Here is a 14,405-nt window from a genome sequence, read left to right on the forward strand (position 1 = left end):
CTGGCCTCTGCAATTGTTCTTTGTCTTCACAGCTAAGGGCTATTCCACTGCAATTCCTGCACAGTCAGTTTGTTAATTTATGTCTAAAAGGGCTCAAAGGTAGCTTAAAGAAGACTGTTGACTGTATCAACAGTGGAACTGATTCTGCTATTGTGTTGTTGAGCAACATCAGATAAGAGGTAAGACTTTCATCTACAGACCTAAAATTCAAGGTAGATGCAAACTTCTAAAAAACAGACTCATTTGATGTTTGTTTAGCTTGAAAGATTGAAGTGAAACCTACAGCCACAGAGGAATGGATGGGACACAAATGAAGAAAGCGGTGGATGACAAGAAGGAGAAGACACAGGAGGAGATGGTGCACCTCAGGAGAAAGATCGGCTTGCTGCCTGCTGTGTCCTTCATCATTGGTTCAGTGGTGGGCAGTGGGATCTTTATCGCACCCAAGGGAGTCCTGGTGAACAGTGGCAGTGTGGGGCTCTCTTTGCTCGTGTGGGTTCTGAGTGGAGTCCTTTCAATGTTTGGTAGGCGGCTTCATGGTATAATTTATTTGTGATCAGTTACTGTAAAAACATGTAACTCTATGTTAGATTATTAATTATGCATTTGTTAGTTGAAACATCTTATAAATTGTTTGTAGGTGCATTAATTCATCAACTCATTAACTACTAAAAAGTGCATAGTAGTTCGGTTGACAGATGCCACATTCATTCAACATTAAATAAAATTTTTTCTTAAAATATCGATGAGCTAGACCAGGCATAGGCAAACTACGGCCCGTTAGGCTTTTAATCGGGCCTGCCGAACTTGTCCAAATTATATTATTGTAGTGATCCTTCACTGGGCATGTTATGATGTTCTAAATTGTTATGGTTACTTGATGGGTGTGGAGCTTCAGGGGTTAAGAGGTGTGAGAGCGGGAGGGAGTGAAGTGTGGGGGATTTTGAGCTACAGAAAGTGTTAATAGGCTGTTTTTCTTTATTATTGTTGTTGAGCTGTTGTTTTGGCGTGGTTACGGCCAACAGTAACCGGTTGTGTAGAATTAATAAAAAAGCGACTATTCGTCGGCACTCAGGGTTCTCTTCCTTGTGTCCTGCGGGACGCTACAATATTGATGTATTGTTAGAAATTAACCCAATTATTTTGTTGGAAGCATGAGAAGTGAAGACAGGAGATGACTTTAGACCAGTGTCTAAATTATCTTTTAAGTCTAAAGTTCTGGAGAAGATTGTTTTTATCCAACTTCAGTCTTTTTTTAACAGATAATGGCATTGAGGAGCAATTTCAATCTGGTTTTAAATCAAAACGTAGTACTGAGTCTGCATTATTAAAAATCAGCAGTGATATCCTGTTGGCTAGGGATGCCGGGGATTCGGTTTTATCTGTGTTTTTAGACCTCACTGCTGCCTTCGATACAGTGGACCATGGAATCCTCCTATTTCGTTTGGAGCAGTGCGTAGGAATTCAAGGTACTGTTCTTAACTGGTTCAGATCTTATCTCACCAATAGAAGTTTTACTGTTAATATTGGTACCTGTTCGTCATCCTCAACTATCCTTTCCTGTGGTGTCCTCCAAGGATCTGTGCTTGGTCCCATTTTGTTCTCTTTGTACATGCTCCCACTGGGATCTATCTTAAGGAAATATGCCCTTTCTTTTCATTGTTATGCAGATGACATTCAGGTTTACTTACCATTGAAGGCAACAAGAGGGATATCATTACAGCCGCTGTCTGACAGACTTGAAATCATGGTTGGCACTTAACTTTTTAAATCTCAACGAAAATAAGACTGAGTGTATGCTATTTGGCGACCTGGCGGACTTAACTACTTCTAACCAGGGCCTGGGCCCCCTAGCTCAACACCTGAAGTTGACTGTAAAAAATCTAGGGGTGATGTTTGATGGCGACTTGAGGTTTGACAAGCAGATCAACTCAGTTGTGAAATCTAGCTTCTTCTACTTGAGGTTGTTAAGCTACGTCAAGTCATTCCTTTCTTTTAATGACTTTGAGACTGCAATTCATGCTTTTATCACTTCTAGACTTGATTAGATGCTCTATACTATGGTGTTAACCAGTCCTCCCTCACTCGTCTCGAAATGGTGCAAAATGCTGCTGCTCGTCTTTTGACAAGTACTAGGAAGTTCGAGCATATAACCCCGATACTGGCTTCTTTCCACTGGCTTCCAGTCCATTTTAGAATTGATTTCAAGTTATTGATTTTTGTTTTTAAGGCTCTTAATGGTTTGGCACCATTTTAACTAACCGAACTAGTGCAGTGGCACAAACCTACAAGGTCCCTCAGATCTTCAAGCCAGTTTCTTTTAGAGGTTCCTAGGGTCATATATAAATGCTCGGGTGATCATGCTTTTACTGTTGAAGCCCCTAAATTATGGAATAGTCTACCTTTTAATGTTAGGTCAGCTACTGACCTCAGCACTTTTAAATCATTGCTTAAAACTTATTTATTTGGCTTGGCTTTTAATACACAGTAGGGCCTGATGCATTCCTTTTAACTCCTTTTAATTTAATTTTAATTTATGTTATGTGTGTCTGTGTTATTGTGCTGTTTTATTTTTATTTGCACTGATCTTAATTATTTTAGTCATTGTGATTTTATTTTCCCATGTACTTTGGTCGGTGGATGTTGTTTTAAAGTCCTATATAAATTGATTCAATTTGATACAGTATGACCTGGATGACTGAGAATTTGCACGGACACTACAGATTGAACTGCATATTGACTAGATCAGGCATGGGCAAACTACGGCCCGTTAGATTTTTTGAATCCGGCCCGCCGAACTTGTCCAAATTATATTATTAAATTATGTTATCAATAAACCTCATTCGTTTGCCTTTTTCCCTACGATGCATACGTTTCCCCCAGTAGATGGTAGATCACTGCATCATTCATCAGAATTCTCTGTGTAAGTCTGCATTGCAACTTAATCATATTGTGAATCCAATCTTAAGACTTGTTAGCTTTATACAAGGAAGGGGACTTCAGCACTGTCAGTTCATTGCATTCCTGGAGGAAACCGGTGTGGATCACCAGGACTTACTTTACTGCTCTCGTGTCTGCTGGTTAAGTTTGGGCAAAGTGTTTCAGCGAGTGTTACAGCTCAAAGAGGAGATTAGCATATTTTTGGAGTTAATGGGGAAATCAGACAAATTTTCTGAGCTGAGCGACAAGAACTGGCTTTGTGACTTTGCATTTGTTGTGGACATCTTTTCACAAATGAATAAGCTGAACGTGAAGCTACTTTGTGCACAACATGTACACAAATGTGAGAGCCTTCAAATCCAAGCTGACTTGTTTCTCAAGACAAATTTCAAACAAATCTTTCGCCCATTTTCCCACACTAGCCATGCAGAAAGAGGCCACCCGAAACGCGAAGAAATACAGGATATCACTGGACGACGTGCACGGAGATTTCAGCTGTCGGATCTCTGATTTTGAAAAAATTGACAAGTCACTTCAGGTGTCCTGTCCCCTGTCACAAGACCCTGAAACAGCGCCACAGGAGCTGCAATTGGAACTAATCGATCTTCAGTCTGACTCCGTTTTAAAGGAGAAATTCAACTCTCTTAAACTAAATGATTTTTGTGCTTCACTTAACGAAGCCACATTTCCAAACCTTCAGAGGACGGCACAGAAGATGCTGGCGTTGTTTGGCTAGACCTATGTGTGTGAGCAGGCGTTGAGCATCATGAACATCAACAAAGCCAGTCACAGATCCATGTTAACTAACCAACACCTCAGATCTGTCCTGAGAATAGCCACAACAAAACTAACTCCAGACTGATGCACTGGCTATAAAGGGAGACCAACAACACTGTTCCCACTGAAACTGAAGGTTTATTTTTCTACTGTGTTATGAAAAAGTGCATTTGGAGAATAATTTGCACAATAAGCCTTACATATTCATTCTTTGTTACCTATTAAAGGTCAAAACCTTTTATGTACTGGCTTTTATATGTCATTTATATTAGTTCACACAAACACTCTACTTCTGCTCCAGGCCCAGCCCCTTAGAGCCCATTGTGGCCGTAAGTCAAAAAAGTTGTCCACCCCTGAGCTAGACTAATGCAGCTGAATCACTGTGAGTGTGATATTAATGATACTAATTTTTTATGTCAACAATTGAAACTCTGTTAAAGCGATTTCGTATGCACTTATTTTCCTGTAGACTTACATATTTGTCTGGTCCAATAGGGGCTTTGTGCTATGCTGAACTGGGCACCAGTTTTACAAAATCAGGGGCCCACTACACGTATCTACTGGAGACACTGGGGCCACTGCCTGCCTTCTTACGACTCTGGGTGGAGTTATTCATCTGGTTAGTTTTGTTTTGGGCACCATAAAAACAAAATTGATTGTCAATCATATTACAGAACACAACAAACATATTTTCCATCTGCAGGCCGGCTTCAGCTTCTTATGTATCACTGGCTTTTGGCCGCTATGTGGTGGAGCCGTTCTTTGCACCTTGTCCTGCTCCTACAGTCCTAATCAAGCTGGTCAGCATCTTCGCTGTCAGTGAGTGGTTTTGTACCTTACACTCCCATTATATTATTGTAAAGGTAGTGCAAAATATAGATCCATAGATATTTTTCTTTTACCAGCTGCTTGTTTTTGTGTCTCTGCAGCATTTGTTGTGGCAGTCAACTGCTGGAGTGTGACAATGGCCTCTCGCACTCAGGTCACCTTGACTTTCATTAAGATGCTTGCCCTGGGGCTCATCATCATCCCTGGTGTCATTGCTTTGAGCAAAGGTGGGATGATGTAATTGCTACTCCTGCAGATACAGGTGGAGTTAAACTCGGAGACCCTGACAAATGGCTGGTGATTGTGTTAAACTACTTTCTGCTTGTCTTTCAGGAAAGACAGAGAATTTCCAGAAAGGCTTTGAAATTGATTCATTAACACTGGATAAGTTGCCACTGGCCTTTTATAATGGTCTATATGCCTACAGTGGATGGTAAGCAAGCCAACTGTAATGTTATAGACAACAATAAATTTAGTTAGAAAAGTTATCAACATACATACTAACATTCACTGAGACCTGATACTGATAGATACACAAACAATCAGAAGTCTGTGCCTTTGTGTCTGAACATTTTCCTTTTACCTCAGGTTTAATCTGAACTATGTCACAGAAGAAGTCATAAACCCAAATAGGTATTTTGCATCTGACATTTGCTCTCTAGTTAATGATTATGGTATAGCCAACATGTACATGTGTATTTGTGTACACAATCCCATCTCTAGTGTGTACACAACAATGTACATTGTAACATAATAGTAAAATAATATCTTAAATATACTGAACATCATAAATCAATGAAGACAGTGGCAGAGGTTCTTTTTTGCTTTCTGTTTGTGAAATCCTGCTTCATATAATTAACGCTGCCATTTCCACAGTTTCTTGAACTCTGTCTCTTCTCTTGTCATCCATGGCATCTGTAAACAAAAGCCCTCAGCTTTGCATTTCACTCAGTTTACATGGGCTCCACATATTGTCAGACGTACAGCTTGTAGAGAGACCTGTTTGATAGGCCGGAACAGCAGGGATACAGCTGTGAGGAGAGTCTGATGGGTGATTGTCTGTGGTACTTTATTACCTAAAGGGGCATGTTCAGCTCATCTCAGTCAATGTAAATCTGTCTAGCCATGGGAATTTATGTCCTACATGAAGAAGTGCTTTGCTTTAGTGTGCTGCATTAATTTGACAGGGTGAATGGTGGTATGTCACTACAGCTGTATTGTCTGTGTCTCCAGTACCCCTTGACTGTGTTGATTGTGATCGTTGGAGAGATCTACCAGCTCATCAATGTTGTCTCCTTTGGCAGCTGGTTTTTCATGGCCTTGGCAACCTTGGGGATGCTCATCCATCGGTACCGCTTCCCCCTCCACCCAAGACCTTTCAAAGTTAGCCTGCCAGTAGTTATAGCACTCAACTGCAAAGCATTTCTTATCCATCTGCACACTAGCCTGACCAAATGTTATTTGCTTTGTCTAAAAACCCAAAGGTGCCTGTGGCCATCACATTCATCTTTACAGTGGTTTGCTTCTTCATTGTGGGTATGTCTCTGTATTCAGACCCCTGGAACACAGGGATAAGCTGTGCTCTCACACTGACTGGAGTCCCAGTTTATTATTTGACTGTCCACCACTTCCACCTGCCCCACAGATGGCGACACATCTTCAGTAAGTCATACTGAGATCTGCCAACTTGTGTTTGGTGAAAAGTTTGAACAGAAAATGTCTCAACAAACAACAAATTAGCTTTTCGCATTAGATTAACAGAGGACAAAGAACATGTTAGTCCTGGGTTTGTGTTTTACTTTTTCCAGTTAAAGACAAAACACATAGACCTGCAGTAAAAGCAGAAATCTTACAGAAAGTGTTCTCTAAATGTAGAATGTTGGTAAATATTACACAGCAGGGCAAGTAAAATGTAGGTTTCACATGGCCACACTTCTTATTAAACCCTACTGTGGACTTTTTACCCTAGCTTTGTGAAATAAATCACTTTGTTAACCAGTTCTCTGACATATTAATTATTTTAACCCCAGAGCTGAGGGTTAGGGATTGACCAGGGAAAACAACTCTGATTCTTTTCCTCTTTCCCAGACTACTGCAGCTTACAGCTCCAGATCCTTCTAGAAGTGGTTCAACAGGAAGTCCAGACATACTGAAGACCTGCTAAAATTTGACTCAATTATTTCAAGATAAATTGCTAATATTATGCAATTTTCAGGACCAGTTTCTAACATCCATTGGCACTGGAATTAAATTGTCAGGGCCGCTCGGCGGCCGCTGCCTCTCCTCCGGTTCTCCTCTACTCTCTTTATCATGTGGGCTCTGCACCTCAGCTGTGTTGCATTCCAGTAATTAGCAACTGGTTTGTCAATGCACACAGCTGGGGTGCATCCCGATGATTACTTTTTCCTCCTTATTTATATCTCGGGCAGACGCTCCGCCGTCGCCGGATCATTGCGAAATGTGACTTGTTATGGACAATACTTACCCTGTGTAAGTTCAAAAAAAGTGTTATGTTTTGACCCGCATGTTTTAGACGTGTTTAGATGCTACTCTGACAGTTCCTGTGCGTTTTTGGCTTGACCTATTCACGCTATTCTGCGGTTGGCTATATGTCCTTCTGTCGTCCACGCTGACAGTCTCTGTGCAGTGGATTATATTGTGTACGTTGGTTCTTTTGTTCACCTGTCCGTCCACATCCTGTGCTATCCTAGTTCCTGCCATCAGTGTATGTGTACCCGTTCGTCCTGGTCTCCTAGTCATCGCTGCCCTTCCCTTGTATGTATTATGGACCCTGTTATGTTGTCACTTAGTTGTTGTTGTCTTACATTAAACCTCTTTTGTACTAGCACCTGGGTCGGCTATCTTGAGTCCTACCCCTAGTTCTCCCTCACCCACCTGGTGAGGGGGACTAATCATAACAAAAATAATCTTCATGACCATTGAAATCTCTGCTCAAGATTTCTGCCGCTTGTATCTGTGATCTCATTCTTTCGGTCATGATCCAAAGTTCATGGCCATAGGTGAGGGTAGGAACGTAGATCGACCAGTAAATTGAGAGCTTTGTCTTACGACTCAGCTCCTTTTTCACCACAACAGTCTGGTACAGAGACCACATTACTGTGGATGCTGCACCGTTCCGTCTGTCAAACCGGCCGCTCAATTTTTCCTTCACTCGTGAACAAGACCCCAAGATACCTTAATTCTTCCACTTGAGGGAGCAACTCGCCCCCAACCTGGAGAGAGCAATCCACCTTTTTCCAATTGAAAAGCATGGCCTTGGATTTGGAGGTGATAATTCTCATCCCTGCCACTTCACACTCGACTGCACTCGACCCAGTGCACGCTGTAGGTCTTGATCTGATGAAGCCAACAGAACCATATCATCCGCAAAGAGCAGAGACACCCTTCGTTCCCTGGCTGTGCCTAGAAATTCTGTCCATAAAAATAATGAACAGAATTAGTGACAAAGGGCAGCCTTGGTGGAGTCCAACATGCACTGGAAACAGCTCTGACTTACTGCCTGCAATGCGAACCAAACTCCTACTCCAGTCATACAGGAAACGGACAGCCCGTAACAACAAGCCCCGCACCCCATAATCCCAAAGTACCTCCCACAGGATGCCCCGAGGGACACAATCGAATGCCTTCTCCAGATCCACAAAACACATGTAGACTGGTTGGGCAAGCACTCATGAACCCTCCAACACCGTAGTGAGGGTATATGTTATGATTGTGTCAGGTTTGCCCGGCTGCGCCTGCCTCTCTCACTTCCCTCACTCTGTTTTTGTTCCCTTACCCTGATTACGTTATCTGACGCACCTGCTTCTCGTCCCCAGATCACCAGCGGCACCCGATTACTTTCTCCCTATTTATTCTCCGCTCACTGTCCATTCCCCTGCCAGTTCTTTCTAGCTTTCTCAGGCCCGTAAATTCCCGTTGTTTTGATTGTTTTATATAGACCTCTGTTACCTTCACTCACGTCCTTTCGCCCGAGCGGTGTTCTTCTACGTTTGTTGTTTCCTCCTCCTCAAGTCGCTCCACCGGACTGTCGCCGCGCTCACCTCGGTGTCTGAGCAGACATAACAGATTGCTTGGACACAGAGGTGAGTGAAAATAGAGGTGAGTGAAAATAGACGGACCCAGGTAGCTGACTTCGGTGCAAGTAGTGCTCAGTTTATTTACAGTGATAATAGCAGACAGGTAAATAGACAGGTGAAGAGAGATGGAGTGTAACCGGGCGTCGAGCAGCAGTAGAGGAAAACAGTCAGTTGTGTGATGAATGATGATAGATCGGGCTGTGGACCCTGGGGGTCACTCCTATACTGGTCGTGGTTTGAAGCAATGATGGCTGAGAAGACAGAACCTCTGTGTCTGAGCAGACATAACAGATTGCTTGGACACAGAGGTGAGTGAAAATAGAGGTGAGTGAAAATAGACGGACCCAGGTAGCTGACTTCGGTGCAAGTAGTGCTCAGTTTATTTACAGTGATAATAGCAGACAGGTAAATAGACAGGTGAAGAGAGATGGAGTGTAACCGGGCGTCGAGCAGCAGTAGAGGAAAACAGTCAGTTGTGTGATGAATGATGATAGATCGGGCTGTGGACCCTGGGGGTCACTCCTATACTGGTCGTGGTTTGAAGCAATGATGGCTGAGAAGACAGAAGTACGTACAGACAGTTAATGACAACTGTGCATCGACCTGTATGGTGGAGACTGGCAGGGTTGAGAAGTTCCAGGTTCGGAGGAGAGGTCCGTGGAGAAGAAAGGTGTAGCAGGGATGGAAACAAGGCTATGGAGGAGAGGGGAAACCAGGGCTGGCAGGAGCTAGAGAAAAACATAAGGACTCGACATAATGCAACTGGTAGACAAAAAATAATGAGAGCAAAGACGGGCCTGAGAGTTGAGAAAGAACTGGCAGGGGAGTGAATGGTGAGCAGGGTATAAGTGTATAAGTAGGGAGAAAACTAATCAGGTGCAGCTGGTGATAATCTGGGATCTGGGAAAGTGAAGCAGGTATGCCAGATAGTGTAATTAGGGTAAAGAAGCCAAAACAGAGTGAGAAGGCACCCCCCCCCCCCCAAGGATGAATACCAGAAAGCCAAACCACCATCCCAGGGAGGGAGGCGGGGGCCACCGGAAGGAGGCAATCACCAGGGCCCCACAGGTTTGTCTGGGTGTGCTCGGTAGAAATCGTGAAGGAGAGAGTCATTGAGGATAAAAGAGCGGGGAATCCGGGACCGCTCCTCCCAACCATAACCCTCCCAGTATTGGAAACCCCGGCCCCTAGGGCAGACATCCAGGATCTGCCTGATGGTGTATGCAGGGCCACCGTCCACCTCCAGGGCAGGAGGAGGCGGAGCCGGTGGTGGACAGAGGGGACTGGAGGAGACTGGCTTGACCTGGGAGACATGAAAAACAGGGTGAATGCAGAGGGAATCAGGTAGTTGGAGTTTGACAGCAGTGGGATGTATGATTTCCTGGATGGTAAAGGGCCCTAGGAACCGAGGCGACAGTTTGGGGCACGCTCCTTTCAGGGGTATATAGGCAGAAGAGAGCCACACCTGTTGCCCAACCTGGTAGGTGGGAGCGGCCCGGCGGCGGCAATCAGCAAGCCGTTTATTTTGATCCGTCGTACGCAACAGAGTGGCCCTGGTCTCAGCTCAGATGGTCTGACAACAGGTGATATGAGCTTGGACAGAGGGGACAGCAATATTGGTTTCAGCAGAGGACAGAAGGGGAAGCTGGTAACCTAGGGAGGCTTGAAAGGGAGAGATACAGGAGGCAGAGCTAGAGAGTGTGTTATGGGCATATTCCACCCAGGGCAACAACTGGCTCCAGTCCTCAGGTGAGGAACTGGTAACACAATGGAGCGCGTTCTCCACCTCCTGGTTCAGTCATTCAGCTTGGCCGTTGGTTTGGGGGTGGTAGTTAGAAGAAAGACAGGGAGGTGCTCCGAGGGCAGTGCAAAAAGCAGACCAAACGTGAGGTGAATTGTGGACCGCGGTCAGAAACGATAGTGATGGGGATGCCGTGAATATGAAAAACATGCTGAACCAGGAGCTGGGCGGTGTCTAGAGCATTGGAGAGTTGTGGAAGGGAGGGGAAATGGGCAGCTTTGGAGAAACGGTCGACGATGGTAAGAATGACAGTGTTGCCCTGGGAGGGAGGCAAGCCGGTGACAAAATCTAGGGCGATATGAGACCAGGGCCGACTAGGCGTGGTTAGTGGCCGAAGAAGACCTGCAGGGGACTGATGGAGTGGCTTGGCTTGCGCACAGGGAGCAGAGGCAGCTACATACTCCCTGGCGTCTTTGTCTAGGAGTGTAATGGTTTGTTGTCCCTCCGGATGGCATGCTAGCCGAGAGGCATGGGCCCAGTCGAGGGTCTGGGCCCTAGCAGCCTGGGGGACATATAATCTATCTGGTGGTCCACCCCCAGGATCGGATTCCTGTTGCTGCACCTCCCATGTGGTATCCTCAATTTCCTATGTAATGGAGGCTACCACACAGGAGGCGGGCAGAATGGTTTCAGGTGTGTCATCGATGGCTGGAGGGTTGTATTGTTGGGAGAGGGCATCTGGTTTCTGGTTATGGGACCCCAGCCAATAAGAGAGGGTAAACTGGAACCGATCAAAGAACAAGGCCCACCTCGCTTGTCGGGGGTTCAGTCTCTTAGCTGACTGGAGGTAGGCCAAGTTCTTATGATCAGTCAAGACTAAAAACAGTTGGTCGGCACCTTCAAGGAGATGCCGCAATTCTTCCAGGGCTAGCTTAACAGCCAGTAATTCCTTGTTGCCCACATCGTAGCTACGTTTGGCCGGGGTCAACTCTCAGGAGTAGTAGGCACAGTGGTGCAAGGTATGGTCTTCCCCGGACCGTTGAGAAAGGACCGCTCCCACCCCAGTTTCGGACGCGTCCACCTCTACCACGAACTGCCATGAGGGATCAGGTTGGAGGAGTACGGGGGCTGAAGTGAAGCAGTGTTTAAGTTCCTGGAAGGCCTGCTCTGCTGTCCAGGACCATGCAAACTTCACCTTGGTGGAAGTGAGCTGTGTGAAAGGGGCTGCTATAGTGCCATAATTTTTGATGAAACGGCGATAGAAGTTTGCAAAGCCCAGGAAGCGTTGCAGGCCCTTCTGACAGGTGGGGGTAGGACAATCAGTGACAGCAGTGATTTTGGCTGGGTTGGCGTGGAGTCTTCCCGGAATGCCACGGAGGGGGTGTCAAGACGCACTTCTCAGCTTTAACATAAAGGCGGTTTTCCAGGAGTCAAAGGAGGACCTGGCGAATGTGCAGGATGTGCTCTGTGAGGGAAAAAGAGTAAATGAGAACGTCATCGAGGTAAACAAAAACAAAACGACCAAGGAAATCACAGAGAATGTCATTAATCAACCCCTGGAAAACCGCCGGGGCATTGGTGAGGCCAAAAGGCATCACCAGATACTCAAAGTGCCCAAGCGAGGTCTTGAAGGCAGTCTTCCACTCATCGCCCTCACGGATGCATAAGAGGCGGTAAGCTCTCCTGAGGTCCAACTTTGTGAAGACTGCCTGGAGAGACTCAAAAGCAGAGGTGAGGAGAGGTAATGGATATTTGTTTTTAATAGTAATAGCATTAAGACCACGGTAATCAATGCATGGACGGAGGCCACCGTCCTTCTTCCCCACAAAAAAGAACCCTGCTCCCAGGGGTGAGGAAGAAGGACGGATCATACCTGCACGTCCTTGCGGAAAGAGCACTACTGTTTGTCGATCCGGATGGCCAAGTCGACTAGGGAGCGAAAATCAGGGGGCTCGTCCTTCGTGTTCAGTTCAGCCTTAATGTTTTCGTTAAGGCCTTGCCAGAAGGCCGCACGTACGTAACTCCCAGCCGGCCTCCGTAGCAAGGACCTGGAAGTCAATCGAGTAGTCCAGGACTCGACGAGCCCCCTGGGGGATGGTCAGAAGCTCCCTAGAAGCTTGGCTCTGATGTGATGAAGGAGAAACGACTTGACCGTATGTCGTCCAGGAATTCGGTGATGGTGAGCAGGAATAGAAGGTTGGTCTAACAGTGGCGGCACGTTAACATTAAATAACAGAAGAATCGAGATCGTAGAATTGAGAGTCGCATACTTCAGTAATAAAAGCAGGCAGCCCATGGGAAATCACAAAGTCCAATGTATGTCCGAGCTCATGTGTAGGGCTATGCACCGACTGAGTGAGGTTAAAAAAGTCAATAATACTTACAAAGTCTTTAGAGAAAGGGTCAGTCGGACAACATACATGAATGTTAAAATCACCAAGGATTAATAGCTTATCAAATTTTGGCAAGATAAGACCCAGGAGATCAGAGAACTCTTGAATAAAGTCCATCCATCCTCTACACCGCTGAGTACCGAACGGGGTCATGGGGGGCTGGAGCCAATCCCAGCTGGCAATCGGGCAAAAAGCGGGGTACACCCTGGACAGGTTGCTGGTCCATTGCAGGGCCAACACTCAGACGAACAACCACACACTCACTCCTACAGGCAATTTAGAGACACCAATTAACCCAAGCCGGATGGCTTTAGACTGTGGGAGGAAGCCAGAGTACCCGGAGGGAACCCATGCAAGCACAGGGAGAACATGCAAACTCCACACAGAAAGGTCGTGAACCCAGGACCTGCTCGCTGTGAGGCAATGGCGCTAACCACCATGCCGCCCTGAATAAAGTCTTTATTAAATTTAGGAGGACGATAGACTGCTGCACACAGCAGAGGTTGAGAGAGTTGCATCACAAACAGCTTGAATAAGTGCCCACTTTCAGCTGCCAACATTGAAAACTGTTTTTAAAAACACATGCCAGGCCACCCCCCCGACCTGTCGTACAAGGGGAGCTGAAGAAGGAACATTCAGGTGGAAGAAGCTCAGAAAATGCACAGTGCTCACCTTCCTTTAACCACGTCTCAGTCAGCAACATGAAATCTAGTTTCGGCAATATAAAAAAGTCATTCAGAATGAATGTCTTGTTAGCCAATGATCTAACGTTAATCAAACCCATCTGAATTGATAAAACAGGGTTCGGTGGCTGAGACACACGTCTCAGTGGTCAGAGATTAGATCAATTTATGCCTCTTTTCAGATGTTGTGAAAGTCGGCGATATGGATAAGGGGCCGGGAAATACAGGCCTATGGGCCGAAGCCAACGAGTCATACTAGGACAACAACAAAATACATATATGCATTATATACAGGTGCAGCTCAATAAATTATGAAAAGTCCATTTATTTCAGTAATTCAACTCAAATAGTGCAACTCGTGTATTATATACATTCAGTACACACAAAATGAAATAGTTTAAGCCGTTGGGTCTTTTAATTGTGATGATTTTGCTCACATTTAACAAAAACCCACCAATTCACTATCTCAATAAATTAGAATACCTCATAAGACATATTAAAAAAAAACATTTTTATTGAATTGTTGGCCTTCTGGAAAGTATGTTCTTTTACTGTATATGTACTCAATACTTGGCAGGGGCTCCCTTTGCTTTAGTTACTGCCTCAATTCGGCGTGGCATGGAGGTGATCAGTCTGTGGCACTGCTGAGGTGGTATGGAAGCCCAGGTTTCTTTGACAGTGGCCTTCAGCTCGTCTGCATTATTTTGTTTCTCATTTCTCATTTTCCTCTTGACAATACGCCATAGATTCTCTATGAGGTTCAGGTCTGGTGAGTTTCTGGCCATTCAAGCACACCAACACTATGGCCATTTAACCAACTTTTGGTGCTTTTGGCAGTGTGGGCAGGCACCAAATCCTACTGAAAATGAAATCAGCATCTTTAAAACGCTGGTCAGCAGAAGGAAGCATGAAGTGCTCTAAAATTTCTTGGTAAACGGGTGCAGTG

The 14,405-nt window shown here is 45.2% G+C and overlaps 2 protein-coding genes across 2 annotated transcripts in view; both read left to right on the forward strand.

Annotated features, from left to right (window-relative positions):
• Positions 1-275: 275 nt before the first annotated feature.
• Positions 276-14,405, forward strand: part of LOC109969709 (cystine/glutamate transporter) — a 19,178-nt gene continuing 5,048 nt past the window's right edge. The window contains exons 1-6 of the mRNA XM_020616789.1: positions 276-524; positions 4,213-4,336; positions 4,421-4,536; positions 4,647-4,772; positions 4,879-4,978; positions 5,134-5,178. Of these exons, the coding sequence (XP_020472445.1) occupies positions 296-524; positions 4,213-4,336; positions 4,421-4,536; positions 4,647-4,772; positions 4,879-4,978; positions 5,134-5,178 (740 nt within the window). The 5' untranslated portion in view covers positions 276-295. The remainder of the gene's footprint in view (positions 525-4,212; positions 4,337-4,420; positions 4,537-4,646; positions 4,773-4,878; positions 4,979-5,133; positions 5,179-14,405) is intronic.
• Positions 5,855-6,754, forward strand: LOC109969710 (cystine/glutamate transporter-like). Its single transcript, XM_020616791.1, has 3 exons — positions 5,855-5,928; positions 6,030-6,207; positions 6,634-6,754. Exons 1-3 carry the CDS (start codon positions 5,860-5,862, stop codon positions 6,696-6,698), a joined length of 312 nt encoding a protein of 103 aa, XP_020472447.1. The 5' UTR covers positions 5,855-5,859; the 3' UTR covers positions 6,699-6,754.

The sequence above is a fragment of the Monopterus albus genome, unplaced genomic scaffold (genome assembly GCF_001952655.1).
Source record: "Monopterus albus unplaced genomic scaffold, M_albus_1.0 scaffold178.1, whole genome shotgun sequence".
Lineage (NCBI taxonomy): Eukaryota > Metazoa > Chordata > Actinopteri > Synbranchiformes > Synbranchidae > Monopterus > Monopterus albus.

What these genes read in the sequence shown, in the direction of transcription:
- LOC109969710 (XM_020616791.1), top strand. Translation starts at nt 5,860, where the DNA reads ATGGCCTTGGCAACCTTGGGGATGCTCATCCATCGGTACCGCTTCCCC. An exon ending in TCCACCCAAGACCTTTCAAA is followed by an intron (nt 5,929 to 6,029) that starts GTTAGCCTGCCA and finishes AAAAACCCAAAG; the next exon opens with GTGCCTGTGGCCATCACATT. An exon ending in CAGATGGCGACACATCTTCA is followed by an intron (nt 6,208 to 6,633) that starts GTAAGTCATACT and finishes CCTCTTTCCCAG; the next exon opens with ACTACTGCAGCTTACAGCTC.